Raw genomic sequence first — 26,505 nt, forward strand, 5'->3', positions numbered from 1 at the left:
ATGCTTAACACGTGGTCCACCGCATGCTGATTATTCGTATTTCTATCCGTCTCTCTTTCATTCCGTCTCCTTGCTCGATGTTCCGTTTGTCGAAGCGTTAAATTGAAAGGCAGAAACATCGGGAATTTTTCATCCTGGAGCCCGGCTGATTTATCGAATTCCCATCGTTCGCTTCCGGCCTCGAAACGTCGAACTTTCCTTGCAGTAAGAGACTCCGAATTCTCACTTTTTTCTTACATCTCCGACATTGATATTCCCATCGCTTTTGACCTCAGAGATATTTAGCTCACTCCTGAACTCTCAAAGCTCCGACGGCGATTTTATTCTCTCGTTTACAAGACACGTTGACACGAGGCAAAGAAACGACGATAAACGTCACTCGAGAGGCACGAGCTACGCTTGCTCTCCGGTCTTGCAGTTCCATTTCGCAAACTCCATTTCTACATTCGCCGTTCTCTCTTTCCTCCTCCTCAAAATCCACTAATTTCTCTCTCGTTCTCCGAAGGATCATTTGCTCCTGCGTTCACAGTCGAACAACATTTTTGAATAACAACTTTCCTGGCCACATTCGGATTCAGTTGCAATCGCGGATGTCCTAAAAAATAGTTTAATCAATGCTTCAACGAAACGCGAAAATGCCCTTTCTTAAGGTATTCCTTTCGCGAACCCGAATATTCTACTGATTTTAACTGATTTTAAATAACAGTAAAGTCGGCCAAATTTCAGGTCGGTCTACCGAACGTTTAATAAAGAATTTAATAAACACAGATAAGGCGATAAAAATAAAGGGTGACCGGAAGTTTTGAAGAGAGTTAACAATAAAAGTTGAAAAAATGGCAGAATCGGAAGCTTTTCCTACATAATCGCGACTCCTCGTATGTCAAAAGTCGAAATTTCGAGTGCCCCAATTTGCGCCGCCAGAAAAAACGCTCATGCGAAAGGAATACCTTAATGGTAAGAAAAATAATTGATTTTGATCACGAAACTCAAAGTTTGATCGAAATACCTCAGCGATCAGCTTGAAAGACAAATTATCTTGATAATCTTGAGAAGTGAAGTCTAAACGGGAGTAATTTAATGGGATTTTTGTTGTGACGTTTCAGGTCCGAATTCAGCGGGCGGTCAGTTGCGTCAATACTGGTTTCGTTGATGTTGGACGAGCTGGATCGGTGGATCTCGTAGCCCGAGGCCGCTGGAGACTGCTTTGAATGGGGAAAATGCCGGAAACCCATGAACGGGGATTGCCGACTGTTTAATTATTTCCTCCCGTCGCCGTCGAGTGGAAAGAAGTTGGAGGAGATTCGTCGCGACGTAAGCATTCCGTCGGCAGCTCGCGAGGCAATTTTCACTCGCTGGTCAGCCCGGTGCGGAAGGCAAGCGATCGGAGAACGGAAGCTCGTGGCCGGGGGATCCTCTCCGCCGAAACGTTGTGACAGATTGGGATTGGCCACGTGAAAAACGACTGGGAAGAGCTGGAGGGGCGGCAAAGCTGCTGGAACTCAGCCTCGTCGATCTCGATCGCTCGTTCGAGGATCGAGACAGTGATTTTGCATCGAAATGTTTCGACCTGGAGCTTCATTCGATTTAACGTGTTGAGAAAGACTGAAACAAAAATGCCCAAGATTTATAAGCGTTTTTGACGTTTCTCCGTCGACATTATTGGAATAAATGAAAAACTGTTCGATCGAGGCTCGAAATTATTAATCCAGCCTCGAAGAGTAACCTTCGTACGAGAACGTGCACGAGAGGCGGCTCGCTTTCGCTTATTTATCTTAGTTTTAACATAAAGTTTCAACAAACGTTGTAATTGAGAAGAATGACTGGAGTTTAGGGAGATTTCTCAATGTCAAAGACTACAAACGTCGGCACACGACACCGCTGTGTGTTCATCATTGCGACGATCGTTGAACCGCGAAGCGAGCGTCAAGACGCTCGCGTTCGTCTCTTCGCAACCCCCGGAAATTGGATCTCATGCCCCGTTTAATTTTTACTTTTTTTCTGCACTTTTTTTAGAAGAGAATCCCTTTCATTCGAGCCGCGAGACGCGTGGATGTAACTTTCGACTTCTCTCCCCTTCCCATTTATTTATAATCGACTTAATTTCCAAACGGCTGACTCGAAATTCTTCTGGAATTTATTCGAACGACCCGACCTTTCGACAATTTTTTATCGAACCTCGGCGAAACTCGAGGATCGATTATTTGATAGAGAAAAAAGTCTCATCGGCATAAAAAATCGTGAAGCTTTGCCCGCAGCAAAGAATTCGAGAAAACAAATTGCGCCTTATCGTACAAACGAAATCATTGTCAAAAGATCTTGAAACTCGAATGTTCGAGCTTCGAAATGCTTTTTTTCGATTCTTCGTGCGGTCATTCGACACAAAGTTGCACACTTCAAAATTCTGCTCTTTCGATATTTCAGTTGAGTCGAATTTTCTTGAAAAAAGTTTATTCCTGCAATTTTTTCATAATTTTTTATCTCTGAAAAAAAGCGCCAAAACTGCGTCAAATAAAAACATTTACTTGCTTCTTTGAATGTGTTTAAAAAAAAATAATAATAATAAAAAAAAAGTACAATGAAATAATAATAAAAGAAATAAAAACTGCTTACCGAGTTTTAAATCGATGAAAAAACGCCCACACATCCGAAGAAACGTACAGACACCACCGACACACGTACGAACACATACAAAACATAATGAGGACCGTGCGGCGTCGGATTTTCGGGTCCTTTGAAATTTGAATATAACCTCGCGCCTGCCCGTTCAACTCCGCCCCTAAGTTACTCTATTACACAGTACATGGGATCTCATCTTGGCTCTGAAAGAGTGAACGAGACGGGAGAACTCGACGACGATGACGAGGGCGACGGGGTTCTCCGGGAAGTTCGTGTCAACTTTTCCGACACCCCGTTCTTACACATATTTCGGTCGCTGATGTGGCCGCGGTGAAGGAAAAAAACGAAAAATAAGGCAACTTTGCTAGAACGATAAAAAAAATTCGTGGGAGAAACACCCTCCGGCAAGGAGAGTGAATAAAACTCGACCGATACGTGGAACATGGACCGGTCGGAGGATCGAGTACGCGCTTAAAGATATGTAAAATGAAAATTTATGGAGAAAAAAAACCTTTCGACGATCCACGACTCAAAGTGTACGACTTTGGGGTTGGGATTTTGAGGTTAGAAAAACGTTATTTCGATCTCTTCGAAATCGTAACTGCCTTCGCAGTTTTCCCGTCGACGTAACCACGAATAACGAAAAAATGGAGGCACTCGTCGGGTTGTTTTGCAATAAATTCAAGGTTGCTGCAAAAAATTTCTCTTCCGGGAGCCTTAGAAGCACTAACCTCTGTTATGACAGCAAACTCGAGTTTCCCTCGCGAAAATACTTCGAATTCAACGATTTCAGTCGTCCGTAACCGGGGAACAATTTGGCAAACGTTTCACAGAAGTAACGAAAATGATGCTCGATGTTTTGTCGTTGTGACTCGTGACGTTCGAACTGTGTAAAACGCTAATAAGTTCCCCCATGGATCGAAAAATAAAAAGTTCATCGCATACACACTGCACTCGATAAGTTTTTTGTCGATCTCATTCGCGAAAAACTTTTTCGGTCTGAATCTGGAGAAACCTCCAGCCAACAGCTGAAAAAAGCCACACCAACGGTGAAAACGAGATCGTTTGTATAATTTACGTTCACGAACCGTAGGCGAAGCTCGCCTGTCATTGAAATTGTCCTCAAAACAACAACAAAAAATACAAGTCGCAGCTCTCGGAACTTCTCGCCCCTTTCCAGAAGAGAGAGAGAGAGGGAGAAATTTTGTGCAGTAGCATTGCTCTCTAAACGTTTGCTGGTATGTAAGAATCTTGTGGATAGAAACAGTGAAATCGTGGTTAAGTATGTGATCGCAATGGTTAAAAACGTCATGGAAATGTGCCTTTTCCGCGATTGAAAACTGCTTTCGACGTCCGCGATGAAAGCGGCACCAGAATCTGTTGAATTTCGCGAAAAACAATTATTTATTTTTTAACCTGACAGAATTTTCACGAACACGTGCAGGGAACAAAGAAAATAAGAAAGTGGAGCTCGAGGGAAAGTATAGGGGGAGTCAAGTGGCTGAATCGAAGCTGGTAAAAGGGGATTTACACTGTACGTAAATACGCGTAAATATATGTACAGAGAGAGAGAGAGAGAGAGAGAGAGAGAGAGAGAGAGAGAGAGGAGGAGGAGTGGGGGAAAAAAGCTCGAGTCGCACGAACAGGGGCGTTCCGCCATGCAAACCTGGAATATAGCTAATGAATCTCTGCACCGTCGTTTCATTTCGTTTCGTACGTACTGTCTAACAACTTTTTTTATTTTCTCCACTCTCTTCGCTTCTGTCTTGCGTTTGCAGACGGTATACCGTCACGACGACGAGCGCCCCCTGACAGAGACTATTTGCGCGCCACGAGCAGCAGAACGTAGCAAATAAAGAAACGCGAAAAACTAGAATGATGAGAATCGGGCAGATGCGTTGAACGAGTATATGGACGCCTCACACGTGGTATTATCAAGTGATGAACTCTCCTCCGATTTTTTTGCCTTCATCGATGACAACGATGGGACGAAACAAAAGGATCAATCGTCAATGAATTTTGAGGTTAAGTGACGCACTTTTGGAATCTCGCAACAGGAAATGTTTTGCTCGTTCGAAAAAACACTTGAAATTTGTCTCGGAAACAATTCACTCAGAGTTTATTGATCTCGAATCAGTTTGATGGTGCATTTTCATGTTAAATTGAGACTGAAGCGATTAGCGATGTTTCAAGTATAAACACTGAAAATATAAGTTGGCGTTTTGTTCCAAACGATACGTTGAGAAAAAGTAGATAAATTGGGCGATACGCCCGATGAAGTTGGAGAATCGAACGTCAGTCGTAAGTTCTCGTGACACCCACACGCTGAGAGATCTCACTCGTCTCCGTTGATATTACGGTGAATTTATTCGCTTCGATCGCATGTATAAATTATTATGAGAAAATACAAGAGAGGCGCATCGAGGCGAAGCGACTCGAGATAAACGAGCGTCGTTGTAAGGGGTCGCTGCCACTACGCGGGCCTAACTTCGAGATTAATACATCTGTGAGTATATCTATGTACATCGAACCCTCGATAACCTCTCCGGAATCCTCTACGGAATTATATATTACCGAAACCAATAGTGTATGTCTATATTTGTGTAGAGGGCGCTCTATGCGGAGGGGCAAAACTTTCTTTTCACACTGTATCGTTACCATTATAAAACGAAAAAAAGATTGTTATGATTCAATAGCAATTCATTTTGCTGAGTTACCAGTTTGAAGAAAAACTCGGTCGAATCGCTCAGAATTTTATAGCAATCGGATTAATCACCGGAAAAATGATAAATTCGGAATTAACAAAGAATGAGGTTATGGTGCTTTTTTTTAGGAGCTGAACTTATTAGGCGCTCACTCTGTTTTAACTGATTTCCAGTCTCATTCAACTTTTTGAGCAAAAATTGAAGATAATTCAATGTTGTGATGACCGCTGAGAAATGACAATTTCTGCAGTCGACGCAGCAGGCTAGTGACTATTTTAATTAAAGTTTGCTGCCAGGCGCCACCTTTATTCGCACCCTACAAGATCGTTCATTCGATCGTTTTTCCCCGCCCCCGTTCGCACTTATTCTTTCGCTCGCCCCATACAAATCCACGCACGAAAATATATCGTTTGGAATCGAATATCGCAATTAGTGTGAGAATCGAGTAGTTTTTTAAGTATTCGTGAGCGTGAGACCGATCTCGTAGAATCAAAACTTTTTACGCTCGCTGTCAAGACTTTGCTATTCGAAATAAAATACGGTTAAAAAACGAAATTTATATCATTAAATATTCAACCGAGAACACTCTGTAGATGAATAATAAAAACCTGAGAATTCTGTACGATGAAACTGATTTAACCGCAATCACGAAATTGGAGAATCGTACAATCGTTTTTTATTACTCATCCTGATTAGAACATTTCGTGATCCATACATAAATGTACGGAGGAAAACGTAATTCATGCTCCTTTTCTTCAGAATCATTTCTTGACCCCGCGATCATCCTTTGGACACAAAATTTTCCCGGTGCGTGTACGATTGGATGATCTCTGGTTGCTTCGGTGAGGAAAAAATAACGGAATAATGCGAAAATTAAGCTTTTATTCGCTCAACGTTAAAACCCGAACCAAAAGTAAGCAATTCGTGAAATTTTTCGAATGTTTTCTCTTCTACTTTACTGACATCTTTCGTATCTCGGCGACGATTTAATCATATCAATCAAAATTGGTGATTGGCCCCAAACCATTTCAGAAGTGTCTTGATCTGCTTACGTGAAAATAGTTGTAATGCAGAAATCATCTGACCCCCTCACAATTTTCGTAACATGACAGTGACATCTTACGCGGAGAGTCTGAATTTGATGCTCTGCGACACTGCGTAGAACGTCGCTTTTATCGGCTGTTCTATCAAGCGAAACGCGACGGCGATAACGTCGATCACTCGACGTCAGAAATAATTAAAATCGTTATTTCCCATCGTTGTCTTTTGCAAAAATTGTCTGCCGCAATTCCTTCTTGCAATGTGTCATCAAAATAAATATTAATAATTACAAATCAGATATAATGAAAGAATATTACGTTTTACGTACCGATGAAATCGTTTTCTTGAATATTCTTAGTCAAATATGTCTAACCTATCAAATGGAAAATATAAAGTTCGTTTCAACAAGTCTTTATTTGCATTTAGAAACATTTTCGATACTACCATTTGCATTTTTTTGATGGTAGTCAATATATATGCATATGTATTTGTATATAGAATACATATATAAATTATTAGAATACAGTACTCTTAGGACATGCATTCAGCGATGAGACATCAAACGCACTGTCAATTTCAACACTCCATTAGGCAGATGTACACAATATTTGACAATTTTATCATCGGCCTTCACAATCGGATCCAAAACACTTGATAGACCTATATTTCGACTTTAACCAAGAACTTGTATTTTTTACTGCGAATGAGAATTATCCCATTGAAAAATAGAGGCTAAGAATCATTGTCATAAAGTATAGGAAAATTATTGAATCCACAAAAGATTAAAGCTGTGACGTAACGTGTCCTCAAACATTTCGAACCTTGCTGCAAATTCGAGTCATGCAAATATGAAAATTTGCTATTTTACATAACGTTTTCTGGTCATTTTCACACATTTCTTTCCTCCTTTTTCATATAAAACTCTTCGCAGATTCGTTCTACTTTGACAAAACGCATGAATTCATGCGAGAATAGTTAAAGGGCCATTGATTTTATGTACAAATATAAAATTTATGTGTATTTATATATGTAATCGATGACGAGGCCCTTGAAGCTTCACAACTTCACCGATTATGGACATCAAAATGTGATACAATAAGGTTTGGATTTTTGCGAACTTGTCTTATATGTACAATTCCAGTCACCGTAACACACATTTAAACATTTCCATTATCAATTGTCATACGTTCAATCATCTCTTAGGACGCTTGCGATCAAACGTTTTTCTTAGTTGCTTAGTCTCTTAAAGAGATTGGGAAATCTTGCTCGAAGCTTACCGGGTAATTTGATCTGAAATTCCTTCAAGAGCTATTACTAATTTGATGAGTGATCCTCCAAAATACGTGTTTTTACGCATCGTAAATGGAAATAGTTAAAGCTCCTCGAGGCTTGTCAAAAGCTTGGAAAAGTATCAACTTCGAATAACAATGATTCAAAAAACTTACACAGAAATAACTTAAAAAAAAAAATAATTTTAGGACAACGAACGTAAAAGTATTGGAAGGAAAAAGAAGAAATTTCCAAAGAATTAAAAATTTTTCAATTTCTCGGCATTATTGTTGCTGCAAATCGTTTACAAAATCGTCAAAAATGGTTGAATCCTTTAGGGACTTAAAAATGAATTGGACGGTTATGCTGAAGTAACGCTTGAGCTCGATTCTTCCAACGACTCATTCATCGACCTTCTTTATTAAGTGTATAGTCCACTTTTCTTGTATAACCGGTCCAAGTATTTGTTAACTTAATGACTAATATGTCGAATCATAGTAATTGTTAAAACGAATTCACTCCAAGCACGCAGTCGTTTCCATTTTGTATGTTCTGTTTTAAAATCTTACTTCGCAACCGGTATTTTGGCACGTAACTTTTTAGTATTCAAAGCCATGACTGATGTAATAGGAATCAGTCAGTTGTTGTGTCCGAGCGGCTTTGCAGCGACCTGCTGTGCTGTTTGCTCATAACTCAACGATTTTGTCTGCTTAAATATATAAAAAAAAAAAAATTGACGAGAATAAATAATGATCATTCGGTAATTGTTCCGCTGACACGATTATTGTCACTGCGCATTCGACGTCACTCTGTTTTCATCACTGAGTTTGAGAAGCTGGTCTCATTTAGACTATAAACTTTCACAGCTTTTGGATCAAGTAACTTGGACTTCAATGGAAAATTGATTTTTCAGATACGAAGAGTTTTACCAACAGAGAATCTCTTCGTTATCGTACAGAAAAGAGCAAAATAGGGTACATTCAATTCCGTTAAAATTACGCTAATAGAAAACTTTGCTGAATTATTGAGAACTACGCAAACATGATTTTGGTGTAAAACATCGGTCTGCAAAGGGTTGAATGTGACGGTGCTTTTGTTTCGACAAAAGAGCCGATTTTGCAGAATTTTGATAATGTTGGTCTCTCGAGTCTCACAGACTTAATGGACAGCAAGGAAATGTTTGAACCCCAAAGCTCTCGGAAAAGCAAAATAGTGGGAATGGAATAGCAAATTAAAAAAAAAATTCTAATCGAGGGTTTAAGCCTAAATACCAAAACTCCAAAAATGAGCCAGTACAATTCAGAACATTATCAGTTCGCCAATTTTTCATACCGATCACATAAATAAACTGACTAATTTTTCACACCCGAGCACTCTCACACACATACACAGAATTGAAGGAAATGTAAAGCCGTCAACGTCTTGTTCCCCAAACCAGGTTTTATAATGTAACCTCAAGTGTTTCAACATCGGATTTCACTTCGCCGAAGAAAAAAAAATACCGTCGGTCGTACAGGGAAAAATTGAGATATTTACTATTAGGTCAAAAACTGTTAATTTCGATTATCCATTCAAATTTTCAGCTCGCATCTCAACACTTATTTTTTTATAATTCGAATTCGGGAAATGTATAAGAGTGTTTTTCTGACATTCCAAAAATGGATCGCTCGCGACTTTCTATACGATTTTGTTTTTTCAGAAAACGTTGATCGGTGGATGCTCGTGCTGCTGAGATTTCGCGTGGACTGTTATTTCGACGATTTTGAACGACCGATGTTATTAAATCCTTATAACGATTCGGATCGACGGTAAACGAATAAGCCAGCAAAATAATTCGCCGAAATGTTCGAGTTTGGATTGTTCCTTCGCGTTCAATTGCAGGACAAAAATTGGTGTTGAAAATAAGAGCGAACGTCGCACTACTCGCGTGCTCAATAATCTTTGCAATTCTCCTGTGTTTCTTTTTTCATAATCAATTTCCATGAACGTACGTTGCAGGCAGTTTTTCAGCTCCTCCGAACTTTTCAGTAGAAACGCTTTCTACTTTTCTCTTGGTGTTTTTGGTAAAACATTATTCCAACTACGATACAGGCTATGAGACCCAGCGCCACGACGAGCATAATGAAGAACACTTTGATGCCGCTGGCCGACGACGGTTTCGGATCTTCCACGCGCTCTGCAACGACAAATCAAATCGTGGATTAGAGTTAGTCAGATTTTTCTTCACCATTACAATGGACAACGATCAAGGCCGTGTTTGCTTATTTTACCTCTGGGCGATTCGAAGAATTCAGCTGACGGCATTATCTTGGAACGATCTTCATCCGTTTTCGCCTGTGGAATAAAATTCGTCGAGTGAACTTTAAAATATACAGAACTTTCAACTCCGAAGCTAATAGCTTCAAACAACACCTTAATCGCCTCGTAATTACCCTCGCAATGTATTTTTGATGGTTTCTTTATCGTTTCTATTTTACCTTGATTCATAGCTAATTATTCAGTTTCAGCTAATATTCATCAGCTAATTATTCAGGATTATTGAAAAATCGGTAAAATGAAATACTCACATCGTCTGCCAAATCCAACTCAAACAGACGAATTGATATCACGTCATGATTATCGGACAAATCACCCGTAGTCGCTGAAACTCCGAAGTAATATTCGGTCGGCAGTTTAATACCTTTTACCTGGAAGCACTCTTGCCACGCTTCTTTATTGGCGATATCCGTTGAGACTGTAAGGAGAAAAAATGAATATTTATGTGGCAGGATACTATGATAAGTTGTGTAAATAAAATATTTTTGGCCTTTATCGCTTTTTTACGGTTTAATAGAGCTCTTAAGAAAACGGATTGGGGAAATTTTTCATAAAAAATTCATCATTAAAGATGATCGAAATTCATTCTCTTTTTTGTTCAAGAGCTATTCCATTTTTTTATTTCATTAGGTTTGGATCGTCACGACTTAGACAGGCTCACCTTTGAAAAACCAAATGATCAGAAATATATTGGGTAATTTCAAACATTAAATAAAAAGAGTAGAAATAGTTGGTAAAGTGGAGGAAAGAACAAAAATGATGACAAATAATTTTTGGTAAAATTGAATATTTTTACCCGTCAGCGTATCGGCTTCGTATCTGATGGCAATGTGAGTGTCATGGTCGAGATTTCGGAATTTGGCATCGCAGCCTGCCAGCTGGGTGTGAGTACCATCACGATCATGGTCATAATGCAGCGTGCCATTGTTGACCATGGCTGATATATACGGATGCTGATGCTGTTGAAAGGAAAAGTTATCAACAAATTGCAGGAATTTTTTTGGATAAGTCAACAAAAAGCTCATATTTTGAATCAGGCTTACATTATGAGCACCATTATGATTACTGTAAGTGTCCAATATAACGGCAAGTCCATGGAAACGATCTTCGTTTCCAAATACAGGGCCTTGGTGCATTCTATTTTTAGCGTACCAAATAGCAAGTCCATCGCCATACAAATCTTTTCCTTTTCCATGGACTTTGAAGTGAACTTGTAACTCCCAATTTCTCACTTTGCATGGCTGGAAGTGAGGAAAAAAATTTTCTTTTCACGTGAATTCAGTTGATCGAAAAGAATCTCTGGCATTATTAATTATCAATACGAATTTCTGAAGGTAGAGATAACGTAAAAGCAAATACGTTGAACGTGAACATTCTTCTGGTAAAGTAAATTTCTATTGTAAAATAGAGATCTTGAGAGCAGAATGACTCATCAAATATGAAACTATATAGAAAAAATTTTTTTTTTCATAGCATACACTGAAGATGCTTTTAATCTGAATTCATACAGTGTGAAAATAGCCTTTCAAGTAAAAGTTGATCATTTCTAAATATATCGATAATAAATGTACTTACGACAGAATTCCATATAGCACCTTGTTTACTTTGTTCATCAGGGGTCAACCTCACAAAATTATTTGTAACTACCGTATTTCCCAAAAAATCCCAGTAGGGAATGGTAACTCCTAATCCTGAGAACAAAAATAAAGTAGTTTTTTCTTTGGTTAAATGACATGTGCAGACCCAAAAGAAAATATAGAAAAAAATATTTACGATTTATAACCTTAAAGGAAAAGATTGACACGTTTTGCGGAACGTATACTTGAAATGAAACTTTAAAACATATTGTAAATTAAAACATTAATTTTACCTTGATAGGGTCGTATCAACGAATGTTCTCTTTTCATATAATCTTTGGTATTCCATTCCGCAGCATCAACGGCAAGAAGGATGCCGATTGTCAGGATATAAGAAAAGTGCAAGAAACCCATTTCGTTCGCATAAAAATTTGAAAAAATTTTTAGTATTTTTTACTTTATAATATTCGATTTTGGTTAACCGCCGTGTTCACTCCGCGAATGGCCTCACACAATTTAGAGATTCTTATCTACGCATTAATCCAAGTCCACAAATATATTAAACATGTAAAAAAAATATGAACAAAGTTTCGAGTGGGTAAACGCCAGTTGTACACTCCCGTTCAACGTGCGTGTGTGTGATGTGTGACGCTGTGAATTTACCAATCATGAAGAAATACGTGCGCAACACTGCGTGATTTCGGACAATGGAACTGTATAATAACCGCGCGCGATGACACTCGTGCTCAGTCGGTCAAAGTTCGTTCAATGCTGCATTTTTTCGTATTACCTGCGATATAGTTCGCCCTGTTCGCCGTTATTCAAACGTTGTCGCTACCTGTCAACTTACCGAAGATGTGGATCGCGTTCGCGCAATTGCAAAATTTCTCACTGTTTAAACAATTTTTATAGTGTTCAACATTATTCCACCTGCATGGAGGATCTTATCGTAATCTTATCTTATAGCTTTTTATCGTGAAATGCATTTTCAAAAAGTTTCGTAATTCTACGACACAAAACAGGTGTGGATTGAATCATCGATAATCTTGAAATATTTCATTTAAGTTTTCGTATAAGAGATCACGTTTCAAATACGATTATTCTGTCTCGTGATATCGAGAATTATTGAGTGTTGGAGAAAAAAAAAGTTGAAACATGAGTCAACAAAAGGAATTCAAAGATAAAGAGTGATCGGAATAAACAGGAAAGTTGAATGTCCCGTAAATCTAAACAATTGTATTTCAAACTGTTATTTACAAGGGATTTTCATTCGCTTCTATATCGTTCATAATATGCATGATTTTCAATGTATATTAGAGTCAACATGTGTGTCATTTCGAACGTTCATATGTGATGCGTTCTTTGCAGAGGGGCGAAATTTTTTGAGTTCTCGAAAAGCAAATTAAACTTTGACTAAATTAAATAAAGCATACAAGTATTTTGGAATCTAACGAAAAATCACGTTTCTGTATTAATTTTTCGTATTAGAGAAAAATCGAAACGAACAAATATGCTGCGAAATTTGGCGCACAATCCAAATTATCAAGAAGTTCGTTCCTATAACGATCAACGATGAATTGAGCGTCTTGCGATGCCTTTAAAAAATGCTTCAATCCTTTACAGATAGTCAAAATGGTGCAACGTTGAAAATGAAGAGCCCTTTTCCACGTGGCTCATTTTCGGCCATTCTATAGGGCTGTCCCTTACTCTTAACGTTGTTCCCTCGCTTTAGGAGGTCCAAACTTCGAAACGATTTTCTATTGATCGTACGACCACACGTTCGTTCGTGGAATCCGTTCATAATTTGAGCTAACGCACGAATATTATAATCCTCCGAACCTCTAACACTTCGTCGTGTTATGACGCTTAAAAAAAATACGCTCCATACTTACGTGAAATAAGCGATCTGCGAATCTTTGTTCAGATTTTGCGTCTTCCCGAAAATTCTAACCTATATTTCGTTGAAGAAAAAGTGTTCGTTTTTTATCAACTCCCGACTTCCCGCAGGGCCAAAAAGACATGCGTTTCACTCAGTGGGTGGGGGTATATTCCTTTGTCGCCAGTTTTCTCGAAAACGGTGATAGTTGTCTTGACTAATTTTTGACATAACTTTCTATATATGCCGGACAGTGTTCTTATTTTTGTAGTACGTCAAGATTCATCGCGAACTTTTTTTTTATCTAATTTTTCACTACTTCAATTCACGAAAACTTCGGAAATCCCGTTTCAACATTCCAATTTATTTCAATAAATCTTACGTCGTATTGCTGGAATATAGGATGGAGCGTAACAACCATAAATCTCTTGAAGATCGTGTCGAAATAAATAACAGAGATGTGGTTTTGTGTGTGAATATATCAGTGCGTCCGTAAAAATGAGCTTCTCGAACCGATAGAATATCGTAACTTCGAGCCAGTCGCGTTTGGGACGCGCTTCTGGTACAAACTGTAGCAACGGGTACGTAAACAACGACGTGCTATCCTCAAAATAATAATCACTTCACTATAGACGATCTGTGACGAGTGTGAGCACGTGTGTCATCGTTCGATCTTAGTGCTCAGTGTTTCAGTGACCGTTGTGTTTGACAGTGCTTTGTTTCGTTCTAGGACCTGCTGCGATATTCTCGTGTTGTTTTAATATTGTCATTAGGACGAAGTTTTATCAAGTGAGTATTATCAACATGCTGCTGCGGTTTCGTGTCAAACTTTATGACACTTTTATTATAAATTTAGTTGGCAGTGTAGATTATGAAAAAAACATGACGCCGTTGCGTCTTGAGGAGGAAAACAAATATGCTTCGACTTTTTTCCGTGGAGAGTTGATGTGATAATTATAAAAACAATAAAAAATCGAAAGTTTTTTCAAGCTTATCGCGAAATCGTAACGCTTCTGTTATTTCGTTAGAAGCAGTTCAAAACATTTTTGTGACTCACTAGAAAAACAGAATCTTAAACAAACACCATCCGTACAGTCAGGTTCAAAATAAGTCGATAAAAGTCGCTTCTTCTCTCGATGACTGTTTTGGCAATTTTGAGAAATCATCTTATAAGTTGGTTCAGCCAAGGTTGACGGCTTTTGAACGAAATTTGTTGCGCCGAAAATGGGCCTGTTCAATCAAGATTTTGAAACCGCGACGAGAAAATTCATCGCGCGCATGACTTTTTGGGCATGACTGCAAATAGCGTGTATCTCGAAAATTCTCGGAAACGTCATTCATTATTTTGAGCGAATCGTCGGTAATTTCAACGATTCGAATAACCAATTATGCAGAGAATTTTGAAGATTCTTGAAATAAAAAAGCAATTTTTTCCCTCAAATTTTGCGACGCGCGTCGTGTTGACCATAAAAAATGGAATTTGATTCGAAACATGACGTCACCGTTCAAATGACACACGTAACCCGACGTGCACCAAATTACACGTAATGAGTTTCGATCGAGCCGAAGAATCTCTGTCTCTTTTTTCTCTCAGACATGTTGAAATAACGTTACGTCGATAAGAATCAGAGACTGGGAATTGTTATAATATAAAAGTGAAAAAAAAACGAAAATTCTTGATAAAACCGAATCCGATCGAATCGATCGTTGCACTACGATTTCGTGAAAAGATTTTCGCCACACGTAATAAATCATATCGATTCTACAATCTCCTCCAAGTGGATTCCGAATTCAAGGGCTTATTAAAAATGCAGTGAAATTTTTAAAGTGGATTGTAAAAATAGAGTGCAATTATTATAAATGGAATATTCAAAGTACAATAAGAAAAAACGTATGAAAATTTTGAAAATAAGTGTCCGTCGGTTTTTTTAAATTTTGCAATGATTAACGTCGACCTTGCTTGATTCCCGACATGAAATTTTCCCAATACGTCAACGATATGATCGTTAATTTTTCAACTTCCCTCATTTCGTGTCACTCGACAAAAAATTGTTGGTCTAACAATAGCCGACTTATCGCATTAGTGCGGCGGAAATATTTTCATATTTTTCTTTGAAAAATAAAGAATTCATTCGAATCGGTTTTCCTGAGAAAAAAGTTATTTTTTGCTTTCGAGATAAATGATGTGACAAACGCATCGAAATGGTAGGCTACTTTTGTCCTTTTTCAAGCCCGTTAAAAATTTCTCCATTACGCCAATTTTTATGATCTAACTGAAATCAAGGATAGCAGGAAGCCTAATTTTACTCGCGCGTTCTCTCGTAGAGGTCAATGCGTCCGTAACTTATTTATATTGAATTATATTTCTCGGGCACCTTTCATGGTCGGTTGAGGTCGTTATCATTGGATGAAATCTTGATTCGCTCTGGTGACAAGTGACCGTTGACTGTCTCCTTAAGTGCTCGCGTATACACATGCCTCTCCACGTAGATAAATATGCACACGCGAGTGCGAAAGTTCGAGCGCCGATTTGGGAGGATGCGGAGAAAAGGTTACGTCACTTTGTGTACATGCGGACGAGCAGGAAGAGTCGCACGCCATTTTCAATCCAATCTCAATTCTCGGACACGGGGCATCGTATTTTTCGAATTCCTGAAAACCCTCGATTTTCTCAAATCTTACTGAACGCAAAGCACGCAAGTTCTCGGTAAAACTCACCGGCCAATATCTTTGTTTATCTCAAATAATCCGATCGCGAATGCGGCGACTCGAGCCGACTGTGAATCCTGGGGCATAGTCCATCCAGTTGAATCGGAGATATCCGATGGTTACGTAAATTCTGTAAACCATTCGATGAAAGAAATGAGAAGTAAAAAATTGCCGTTATTGCAATATAAACTGGGGATCAATTGGGAAGCTTGAACACTTTTATCGTTCGAAGTGTACTTTTTTATCGATGCACAATAATTTTTTTTAATTTACGCAATTAAACCCGCAGCGACACTGGTGCAAATTTGCACTTGGATTATTCAAAACTTTTTATATTTCATTCACCGATGTATGAAATTAACCTTGCAACGAGACTTTTTAGGGGTAACAATTATTTAATGAACGAGTACAATCATTGGAAAAATTGAAAAATAAATATTTATTGTATTAAAATGGCCAAACTGAAGAAAGAAATTCTCAAGTTCTTTCAAGATCATTTTCTCAATTCCCTCCTCTGCTTGCATACTTTTGATCCATCAGTTCTAGAAGAGCCCTGATTTTTATTTGAATGAGGAATTTGAATGAGAAGCGATGGGTCGGACAAGTACTTTTAACGCGTATTTAAACATAATTTGTACCGATTCAAAATCGACGTCGAATGTTGCCAGGAGATCCTGAAGGTCTGAGAAGCATCGATTTTATTATAAAAGTCTCTGCCATCATTTATTTACCTTTGAGGTGATTTTTTTTGGATTTGAACGCTTCTTATGACAATTTCGTAATGTTAAAATTGGGAATTGCTAATAAAATACTCGTCCTCCGATCGATATAATAAATTTTAGTGCTGGACGTAACTGAAATGGAAAATCTTTTCAATTCGTGTGGTTGTTAAAATAAAATGGGGCATTGGTGTTTCCAAAATGTTTTCAAGGGCGATTTTTCGGTGTTTCATTTCTCACGTTTCGTTTTCTGTTCTTTCTTTACTTTACAAAATAATGACAGATTTATATTTTTTAAAAATAACATTTTTTCATGATTCGTGAAATTTTTTCTTCATTGCTCTGTTGAAATTATTTACAGTTGATTTCGTAATTTTTTTAACACTATTCGTGATATGATCGGGAAACGAGGGACCATCGATGGCCCAGGAAAAGCTCCCAAGCTTATTTTCTCTCAAGATTCATTAATTTTGACAAAAAGTGTTCTCTCACGCGCATCTTTGTATTTTTTCGGAAATCTATTTCCGGATACTCAACAGCTCGCTCGATAATAATTGCAGATGAACAATTTTTTTCAATATCGATGTTCGAAATGTTCCAGTTGAGGAAACGACTTCGAAACACCGATGGCTTTATAAGTGATAATGCGTGTTTACGCTGTTCCTGAATTTCCGCTCCCGCATTCAGATCGAGCATTTATTATCCGAGGAGAAATCTTTTGGCAAAATTGTCGTGAACGACGCATCGATCGATCTGGTGCTATTTTTGTGACAAAGAGATCGCAGCAATCAAACTCATTTGAGATTGCTCCAACAGTTTGAAAATACGAGATTTAAGACCGGCGTGAAATCGTTTCGTATCTTCGGATCCATCGACGGAATATATTTTATCCGTATGAGAATAATGAGATTACGACGATTTATCGAGATGTGAACTTTGCACCACTTTCCCACGTCTTCGCTGGCGACACGATCGAGAAAAGTTCAAAAAGCCAGGCACGCTCGGTGCACGCGGTTCGTATGTGCGATTGCGTTCGATGCGGTGCCTCCGTTTTCAATTTCCTCGATGAAAAATTCAACTTTCGTGTAATTATCGTCCGATCGAACAGCGGATTTTTGTTTTTAATTTTTCTGTAATTAATAAACATTTTCTGACACAGTTTTTATTGACATTTTCTTCATTGACCAAGCGACGTTATTTTCAATGCGAAACATCTCGAAAAGTCACGGATATCGAGTCATTTTATGTGAATTCAAACTTAATAACTTTTTGACATCGAAGAAAAATAGTTGCCTGAATCGGTGCTTACAATTATTGCCGTTCCACTCAATTTACCAAAAAATAAACGCCCTCGACCCTGGGATATGACTTTTTTCTGGAAATACAGAATTCGTGTGTTTCTCAAATTGAAACAGACCCTCCCTCGAGAGTCTTTGTCGAAGGCGCAAAAAAATAAACAGTGACCTCGAACCATTCCGGAATGGAAATGTCGAGTAACATCCCTCTCGAGCCTCAGTCGCTGGCTTATGAAATATTATTTCTCACTCCGCGTCACGTGTTCTTGCGGCGATAATCATGAGAGCTTCTATTTCACAATGCATAATAACAGCAATTTTGTTCTTGAAATAGATTAATTAGCGAGGATACGTTAGTTGTCGTCAAGACGAGTCGATGATTCGGTAATTGATTTATTTGTCATTGGAAGTTTATAAAAATACACTGGTAATTTAGCTGAACCCAATGATCTTCGATCCTGACTTTTCGTGAGTTTTCTGACCACTCTGGAATTGTTATTCCAGCGTTCTTCGACTCATCAATTCCACTGGAATGAATTTCGAGATTTATTGTTGGGCAGAAAATTGGCGGTGAGGCCAAAACGAAATTTCATGTCGCGAATAACGATTGATAAAAATTGAATAATTTTTTCAGAATGCTGGGTGGCGTATCTTGCAGTAGCATCGGTGTCGCCCTCTTCGTATTATTGGTTGCGATTTGTGCTGTCAGCGAAGGAGCGAGGTACCGAGCCAAATTCCTCGTGTTTATTGTCCTGTCGGCCATAGCCGCAACGTGGAGCATACCGCTGATGCTCCGCAGGCCAAGGGATTGGAGGAACGCACTGTGAGTTCTCTTCGTCTCGTTTATCCTCGATTCCCATCGAAATAAAAAGTTTTGTGTATAAAAGTGTGAATGAAAAATGTGGTTGAAACTCGAAAGAATTTTCCAGAATACCAGCATGGGGCGCCAGACAAATAGCGAAACTTCTCGGTGTCAACTTCAAGGTTCGTGGGCAGGAAAATGTCGTCAAGGACACAGGAGCTGTCGTACTGATAAACCATCAGAGCGCCATCGACTTGTGTGGTAAAATTGACCACCAATTTTTTTACCACTTAAGATGATGGATCAGTCGGTAATCACACCTCGAATTTTTGAAATTGAAACTCTTTGACATCGTTCGTCCGATTAAAATAATAAAAATGTCATCGTACGCAGCACGATCGCAAAAATCCGATGACATTTTTATTTTTTCGATCAGACGGACGATGTGGAAAAATTTCCTTTTCAAAATTTGCAGCTATCTCTCTCGTACTCACGGTTGTGATTACCGACTGATCCATCATCTTAAAACACGATTTCGTAGAAGCAACTATTCCGTTGGGAAAATCGTTTTGACAGAAATGTTGTTTTAAAATGGAGATGAAAAACGTAATTTCAGTTCTAGCCGAACTTTGGCCAGTACTCGAACGTTGTACAGTCGTTTCCAAGAGGCTAGTTCTCTACTTCGGTACGTTCGGTTTGGCTTGCTGGCTTTGGGGCACGATATTCATCGACAGGAGTAACGTAACCGAAGCACAGGAAACAATAAACTCGACTGCTGACACGATCAATCGTAGGAAGGTACGCACTTTTCGGACCTTTTGTTCTCGATTATTATTTATTTTGGCATTTTTATCACTCGTGTCGAAAATAACTCAAAAGCAATCGCAGCTCGCAGGATTACCTTCTAATTATAACGATGCATTCATTTTTATATTTCCAGGCAAAATTGCTGCTCTTCCCAGAAGGCAAACGATATAATGGAACGTCGTTGATGCCCTTCAAAAAAGGTGCTTTCCACGTTGCTGTCAGAGCACAAACGCCGATTCAGCCAGTCGTTGTTTCCAAATATTATTTTCTTAATGATGAGAAAAAGAAATTCGAACCAGGCAAGTTTTCGAAATGTTTTGCCACCTTTCCAAACTTCATTTTGCCTCAGCCTCTATTGAAAGATTTTACTAAGTTATCGAACTCTAAACTTATTTTTTTAATTCTAAATTCAACTTCAACCATCGAACTGTTACGGAATATTCAAATTAAATGTGGAAAAATTCACAAAGTTCCACTAAAAACGTCTTTTATTGTATTTCATTAAAATAAACAAACAAATTTCAACTGCAAACTTTCACCTTGCCATGAAAATTCTGACAATTACAAATGAAAATCATGTTTTCAGGCACGAGTTACATAACGATTTTGCCTCCGATCCCGACGAAAGGACTGACAAAAGAAGACATTCCAACTCTGATGGATAAAACTTGGGAGGTGATGAACTCGACGTTTCAAGAAACTTCGAGGGAGATTCTTGTCGATGAAAAAGTTAAATCCTTAAGCTCGTGAAGATGTTGAGGAAAGAAAAAGAACGAAAAATTCTTGACGCTCGTGTCACATCGCTATTAATAAAACGTAATATTTATCAAATAGTTTAAATTGAGTAAAAATAGGAATAAGCATGAAATTATACACATGGAGGATCGAAATTTGTGCTGTACATTTGAGGAACGACCGACTGTGAAGATTTGCTAAAATTTCATAGGTGCTCAAACAGAATATTGTTTTTATCTATATTTATATATAATAAAAGTCGCGACAGTGACTCGAGAAAAATATATTTCAAAAAGGGCAACAAATTATAGATTTTCCTGAACGGTCCTTTAAGGGCGGGGTAACGTAAATTCGGTGAAAAAAATGTTGACAATTTTTTTATACGCTACAGATAATACAAATCTATTTTATTGATTGTGTCACAATACAGTATATGAACAAGATTCCCTGAATTTTTAATACTCGAATATCAATAATTGACTCATCAATGGTAGCAGAGGCACGAGTTAATTATTGATGTTCGGGTTTGTAAAAAAAAGTCTTAAAATTGGGTCTTTTTTCCACCGAATAGACGTCACCATTAATAGCCATTAATAGTATACGTTCACATTTCCTCACGTTATGTCTAAGGATATTTTTATAAAAATTTTCTACCGCCGTTGAACGAAAACCATACTCATAATGAAATTTTAGTATTTATTCGTTACAAGTGTTAATATTCTTATTAATTTTTATTTTGAAAAAAATCATGTCATGTTCATGAAAAATGAAACGAAAATTCGAATAAAAATGTAAGACAAAATTTGACCAATTGTAGAAGAATCACTATATTTTTTTCTATCCAAAAATTCTTCAACTGCCATTTTTATCGAAAAATAAAGAGTAAATACAAACATACGTCACTTGGATGTTTCGCATAACCCAATTGACGCACTTCTCGTGCAAATACTGCTACAGCTGAGGGAGGGAATATTTGTTATGTCATTGCTTGGACAGGAAATTTGCCGTTATATCTCTCTTTGTCCCTTTTTTGTGTTTGTGATTTGTGATACAATGAACGAATTAGTTTCGCACAGTGAATGCCCCCAATGATGGTGTTGTTTGGTTATACCGGTACATGCGGGAATATAAGCAGGTTAATCTCGTTTAATTTATTATACTGACTCAGGACAATCTTGAGAAGTTTCCAATTGCGACAATGCAATTTCTGCAACAACACAAGGCTAGATTAAATCAATGTGAACGGGACTGTGCATCGTTGTTTTAGGATTGGACATTGAATATTCTTGAAAAATATGTTTTCCTCAAATCATTCAAACAAATTTACAAGGTAACACTGTTGAGTTTGTTTATTGTAAAGAATGCGAACACTACTCATTAGTTCGAAAAAGTTATGAATTATCGATGTCCAGTTTGTATTCAATATTGATTCAATGAATTATGATTTTTATAGAATTAACTTCTTATTTTGTATTTTTCCTTCTAAGTAAACGTCACTATAGATTTGAATTGGAAGGGCCACGAGCGTCGAGTGTCGTCTGCTGCAACCGCGACAATTACCGACAATAATAATGTCACATAACCTATAAGTATAAAACGATCGGGAAATAATCTTGACTGGTCATGAACAAGTGTGCATCGCTTATTTGGAATACAAAAACTATCAAATGTTCGAGATCTTTGAGTACGAAAGGGCGACAAACTCCAGCCGAATATTGTTTAGATTTAGTTAGGTAAAACACCGATAAAAAAAATTCAATATCTCATTCCAATTTCGATTTCCATGGGTTGAAGCACGGCATTTTTCATTTAAAAAATTCTGAATCAAGTTTCGAAGCTTGAATATGTTTTCATCATTGTTCACTTTTTTTTTCAGAAAAAGAGATCATGAGTCTTACTTATGTTCATTACTATTGCCTCATAATATACGATCGGCAGCCTTTGCCATTCGTGCATTTAATGTAGAAATTGCTCAGATCGAAGATCAAGTTACCGACAATCTTATAGGTAAAATGAGATATAAATTTTGGGAAGATTCTCTGGACAACATCTACAGTGGTCTACCGCCGAGGAGTCCTGTTCCATTGGAACTGCACAGGGTATGAAAACTCATTGCTAACTATATACTAATTGAAGAATTTCAAAGGAGTTTCTGTTCTGAATAAATTCAATGTTGAAAATAAAAAACTATGGATCGGCAATTGGCAAAGAGTGACAGAAAAACTTTTTTAAATGTTTCAGTTATTGAAAAGGCATAAACTTTCAAAACGCTATTTCAAACGCCTCATAAGCTCTCGTTCTGAAAGATCCGGCGTCACGACCTTTGCTGATTTGGAATCATTAGAAAAATATGCAGAAAACGCTTTTTCTTCCATTTATTATTTGCTTCTTGAAGCAAACAGCACAGTAAATGTAGATGCAGATCATGCTGCGAGTCATTTAGGAAAATCTCATGGGATTGTAACACTTATACGTTCAGTGCCTTATCACGCCCAAAAACGAAATTGCATTTTACCACAAGACATTTTGATGAATCATGACATATCAATGGAATCTTTGTTTCGTGGTAAATCGAGCAAAGCTTTGACCGACGTGATATTTGAAGTCTCCTCCAGAGCAAAACTCCACCTCGATAAGGTAAGCCAACAATCATGTGTGTACTTTATCCATTTTTGAACGTTTCATTTTATTTTTACAGGCACAATCTCTAAAGGGTGCTACGCAAAAAGAATGTGCCTCAATTTTTCTACCCGCCATAATAATTGAAGACTATCTTGAAAAACTGAGGCTCGCTGACTTTGAAATATTTTCTCCACGATTACACAGAAAAAACAATCTTTTACCCTTGCAGCTATATTGGAAAAATCTTGTCAGGAAATATAAGTAATTAAATTATATTAAATTTGTAAATAAACAGTTGATTTTTTAAGGAATTTTTTATCTACTTTAGTAACTGAAAACAATCAAAAAACCACTGCTCCCAACTTTTTTCAAACACTGAATAATATTGTTAAAACTCTTTGTTTTTCGTCTGTAAATTTTGAATGTTGAAATCCATTAACGAAATTCTGAGTTTCACATAAATGATAAATTCATACGAAACCACAAGTGCCTCCAGTCAACACAGTAATCGATTTGCAAGATTTATTGACAATCACTTCATAATTACGTCACATTTCTCTTACTATTACTTTCTACTACTAATTGCATTTTAATTTAAAACAATTGACAAAGAGTATTTTCAAATGTTTCGGGTACATCTGTACGGTGCGCCAGCATAAGGCATAAGGAAGATCGCTAAAAAACAGATTCACATTTTTCGAAGATAATTGATATGTCGAGATAACGAGAAAATTGACGTAACATCCCCTGATAAATGGAGAATTATCTGCGCTCGATAACAGAGAGGCAGCGACGTGTAGTGACGACACTCGTAACTTTGAAATCCCCCACTATTCGAATCGTCAACGTGGTTTCATATTTCTCCGAATAAGCCGGTATAAAAGACTCTGAAGATATTTTACACCTGACAATCAACCGTGATTGTCACACTTCCGCGTCGAAGATTTTTTATCTCGAGTTCCAAAGTGATTAAGACGTGACCTAGAAATATTCAATATCATCGAAAAATGGTGACCGGACGGGCATTACATTTTGTATTCAAAATACCTGACAGAAAATTGACAGCTAAATTCTATCGTGAAATCCTTGGTATGAAGGTAAGTTGACAGAAACCGATTTGACACTTGTTGAATCTCGTTACTTGGGTATAGCGAACCGTTATGTGGCCTTGAAAAGTAAACGGTTTTCTAGAATCACTCGGATTTATTAATTACAGGTATTGCGACACGAGGAATTTGCGGATGGATGTGATGCAGCCTGCAATGGGTTGGTTTTTATTGAAATAAACAACAATTTTCAATAAACAAACAAATCATTAGCTATCAAATTCCGCAAATGACTGTTTGATTTTTATACAAAATTCTAGGCCCTATGCTAATCGATGGAGCAAAACGATGATCGGTTACGGACCAGAAGACTCTCATTTTGTGATCGAATTGACCTATAATTATGGAATATCTCAGTACGAGCTCGGCAATGATTTTCGCGGTATTACCATCAAATCCAAGGAGGTCATAGAAAGAGCTCGCAAAAATGACTGGCCCTTGGCCGAAGAAAATGGATTAACCGTTCTCAAAGCCCCTGGAGGCTACAAGTATTACATTATAAATGAACCTCAGCCTTCGGAGCAAGGTGAACAGGAAATTTTAGAAACTGCATTGAAATTCCAGTCTCGAATATCATCGGGGAACATTAGCGCTTCTGAGAAAATTTTTTTTTTCAGAGAATGAGAGCATTTCACGAATGACAATTTTTCTCACAAAATTTGGATTTTCCAATTTTCAACCCCGTTCGAATCACCCATTGATTTTGTAGCTATCGTTGAAAATGAAAAAATCGATAATCGCAATTGCCATCAGTCTATACATATATTATATTTTCTGACAATTTGCAGATCCTGTTCAACATGTGACTCTAGCAAGCTCCAATCTCGCAAAAAGTATAGCCTACTGGAAGGATGTTTTGCAAATGAAAATCTATGAGCAGAATGAGTCGAGTGTTCTCTTGGGATACGGCGATCAACAAGCAAAATTGAAATTGGAAGACATCGGTACGACGCATGCTCTTTATACAACAAGTGATTGAAATTCGAATTGTTTTTTTTATCTCAAAATTTGATAACCAAAAAAAATTCTATTTTTAATTCATTTTCTATGAGAATTTGGATAATGTAGAAAACCATTTTGTTTTTGTTCTTCCAGGAATGAAAGTTGAACGTGCCAAAGCCTATGGCAGAATAGCCTTTGCAGTTCCACATGCCGAGCAACCGGATATAAAAAAGAAAATCGAAGAGACAGGCAATACTATTTTGACAGATTTAATAACTCTCGAGACTCCTGGAAAAGCCTCAGTTCGTGTGATCATCCTTGCTGATCCGGTAAAATTGCAACTTCTTTTTTACCAAAGTTTCCATCTCGACAGCTATAAAATTGTCGAGATTCCCTCTCAATTTATGGTATCAGAAAAGCTCTTACTTGGTTGATCTGAATTTTCAAAAAAGATTCCCCATATTTCAGTAGAATACTCAAAAATTAAAGCCATCAAAATCGATCATTTAGAATTGCTTCTATTGATTCGTTTCGAATGATTGAATCGACTGTTTTTCAGGATGGCCATGAAATCTGTTTTGTCGACGAAGAAGGTTTTCGCCAATTGTCCGTGCCTGATTATCCAAGTGAAGCGATCCTCGATAGGTTCATCGCCAAGGAAGCAACGAAGACAATCGAGCAAGAATAGATCGAAGAACGCTTCGTCGATTTGCCTGTAAATTTTCGTGGGACGAACAATTTTCTACGTGAATACAGTAAAGGTGATGGTTTGTTATATTATTTTTTGAAAGTTTTAACCCACGTTATATTCGATACTTGAGATGTACAGAATTATTTACTTGTGAATAAAGTACTGAAAATTTGTGAGCTTATAAATTCGAACTCATGAGCTGCATGAATCTTCAATTTTAGCATAGCAATCCATGGATCTATGAAAGTTCTCCTTATAACAGAATTGCGCTCAGTTTCGAAACCATTTAAAAAGAAAAATTCCCAAAACTTCAATCAACAAGTGATTGAAGTGAGTCATAGAAATTCTTTGTAAATTCACTGACGTACTTCCATCAATTCCCAATAATAATCTTGGCTCTTATAAGCTCAATAACGATTTATTGTCAATGACACCAAGAATTTATAATTATCTCAATTCACATTGTTAAAAATTCGTAAACTGAGAAACGCAAATGGAAAAATGATGATTTTTTGAAGCAGAGGCGAGATATTGCAGGAATCATTCCTCGAAACGATTCTGAAGACAAAAGTCTTCACTCGAGTTTTCTAACCAGATGTGTATAAATATAACTCCGCTTGAAAAAACAACGTGCGAGAATTTTCCGTCGTTTTACTCATATTATTAAAATATGCGAG

The 26,505-nt window shown here is 37.6% G+C and overlaps 4 protein-coding genes and 1 long non-coding RNA gene across 11 annotated transcripts; 4 read left to right on the forward strand and 1 right to left on the reverse strand.

The window, feature by feature from the left end:
• Nucleotides 1–6,757: 6,757 nt before the first annotated feature.
• On the reverse strand, nt 6,758–12,261 carry LOC122411533 (vesicular integral-membrane protein VIP36). Its single transcript, XM_043420411.1, has 7 exons — nt 11,818–12,261; nt 11,523–11,638; nt 10,991–11,188; nt 10,744–10,906; nt 10,199–10,365; nt 9,902–9,965; nt 6,758–9,807 (listed from the first exon to the last, which is right to left on the reverse strand). The coding sequence occupies exons 1-7, from the start codon at nt 11,936–11,938 to the stop codon at nt 9,656–9,658; spliced, it is 981 nt and encodes a 326-aa protein (XP_043276346.1). The 5' UTR covers nt 11,939–12,261; the 3' UTR covers nt 6,758–9,655.
• Nucleotides 9,803–10,442, forward strand: LOC122411537 (uncharacterized). The gene is made up of 2 exons (XR_006261169.1): nt 9,803–10,055; nt 10,133–10,442. It is a non-coding gene; the product is annotated as an uncharacterized lncRNA (long non-coding RNA).
• Nucleotides 12,262–13,912: 1,651 nt separating the features above from the next.
• On the forward strand, nt 13,913–21,274 carry Agpat2 (1-Acylglycerol-3-phosphate O-acyltransferase 2). 7 transcript variants are annotated; one of them, XM_043420419.1, is made up of 7 exons: nt 13,913–13,981; nt 14,131–14,189; nt 18,758–18,946; nt 19,053–19,186; nt 19,542–19,723; nt 19,866–20,031; nt 20,319–21,274. In XM_043420419.1, exons 3-7 carry the CDS (start codon nt 18,759–18,761, stop codon nt 20,480–20,482), a joined length of 834 nt encoding a protein of 277 aa, XP_043276354.1. In that variant the 5' UTR covers nt 13,913–13,981; nt 14,131–14,189; nt 18,758; the 3' UTR covers nt 20,483–21,274. The 7 variants fall into 7 exon arrangements, with proteins under 7 accessions (XP_043276354.1, XP_043276353.1, XP_043276351.1 ...); XM_043420413.1 differs by lacking the exons at nt 13,913–13,981; nt 14,131–14,189 and adding exons at nt 17,879–17,913; nt 18,628–18,693; XM_043420414.1 differs by lacking the exons at nt 13,913–13,981; nt 14,131–14,189 and adding exons at nt 17,998–18,507; nt 18,628–18,693.
• Nucleotides 21,275–21,422: 148 nt separating this feature from the next.
• Nucleotides 21,423–23,400, forward strand: sicily (NADH dehydrogenase (ubiquinone) complex I, assembly factor 6 homolog sicily). Its single transcript, XM_043420420.1, has 5 exons — nt 21,423–21,797; nt 21,955–22,200; nt 22,344–22,566; nt 22,709–23,104; nt 23,166–23,400. Exons 2-5 carry the CDS (start codon nt 22,091–22,093, stop codon nt 23,352–23,354), a joined length of 918 nt encoding a protein of 305 aa, XP_043276355.1. The 5' UTR covers nt 21,423–21,797; nt 21,955–22,090; the 3' UTR covers nt 23,355–23,400.
• A 534-nt stretch (nt 23,401–23,934) lies between these two features.
• On the forward strand, nt 23,935–26,019 carry LOC122411536 (glyoxalase domain-containing protein 4). The gene is made up of 6 exons (XM_043420421.1): nt 23,935–24,186; nt 24,306–24,355; nt 24,456–24,721; nt 24,984–25,139; nt 25,291–25,466; nt 25,697–26,019. Exons 1-6 carry the CDS (start codon nt 24,097–24,099, stop codon nt 25,823–25,825), a joined length of 867 nt encoding a protein of 288 aa, XP_043276356.1. The 5' UTR covers nt 23,935–24,096; the 3' UTR covers nt 25,826–26,019.
• The last annotated feature ends 486 nt before the right edge of the window (nt 26,020–26,505 follow it).

This window comes from Venturia canescens, chromosome 5, assembly GCF_019457755.1.
Source record: "Venturia canescens isolate UGA chromosome 5, ASM1945775v1, whole genome shotgun sequence".
Taxonomy (NCBI): Eukaryota; Metazoa; Arthropoda; class Insecta; order Hymenoptera; family Ichneumonidae; genus Venturia; species Venturia canescens.

Coding starts and splice junctions, on each gene's coding strand:
- LOC122411533 (XM_043420411.1), bottom strand. CDS start 11,938: ATGGGTTTCTTGCACTTTTCTTATATCCTGACAATCGGCATCCTTCTT. Junction 11,189..11,522: donor GTGCTATATGGAATTCTGTC/GTAAGTACATTT, acceptor CCTCACTTCCAG/CCATGCAAAGTGAGAAATTG. Junction 10,907..10,990: donor ATCATAATGGTGCTCATAAT/GTAAGCCTGATT, acceptor TCCTTTCAACAG/CATCAGCATCCGTATATATC.
- Agpat2 (XM_043420412.1), top strand. CDS start 17,848: ATGTGCGATTGCGTTCGATGCGGTGCCTCCGTTTTCAATTTCCTCGAT. Junction 19,187..19,541: donor GAGCGCCATCGACTTGTGTG/GTAAAATTGACC, acceptor ACGTAATTTCAG/TTCTAGCCGAACTTTGGCCA. Junction 20,032..20,318: donor GAAAAAGAAATTCGAACCAG/GCAAGTTTTCGA, acceptor TCATGTTTTCAG/GCACGAGTTACATAACGATT.
- sicily (XM_043420420.1), top strand. CDS start 22,091: ATGAACAAGTGTGCATCGCTTATTTGGAATACAAAAACTATCAAATGT. Junction 22,201..22,343: donor TATTGTTTAGATTTAGTTAG/GTAAAACACCGA, acceptor TTTTTTTTTCAG/AAAAAGAGATCATGAGTCTT. Junction 23,105..23,165: donor CAAAACTCCACCTCGATAAG/GTAAGCCAACAA, acceptor TTATTTTTACAG/GCACAATCTCTAAAGGGTGC.
- LOC122411536 (XM_043420421.1), top strand. CDS start 24,097: ATGGTGACCGGACGGGCATTACATTTTGTATTCAAAATACCTGACAGA. Junction 25,140..25,290: donor ATTGAAATTGGAAGACATCG/GTACGACGCATG, acceptor TTGTTCTTCCAG/GAATGAAAGTTGAACGTGCC. Junction 25,467..25,696: donor TGATCATCCTTGCTGATCCG/GTAAAATTGCAA, acceptor ACTGTTTTTCAG/GATGGCCATGAAATCTGTTT.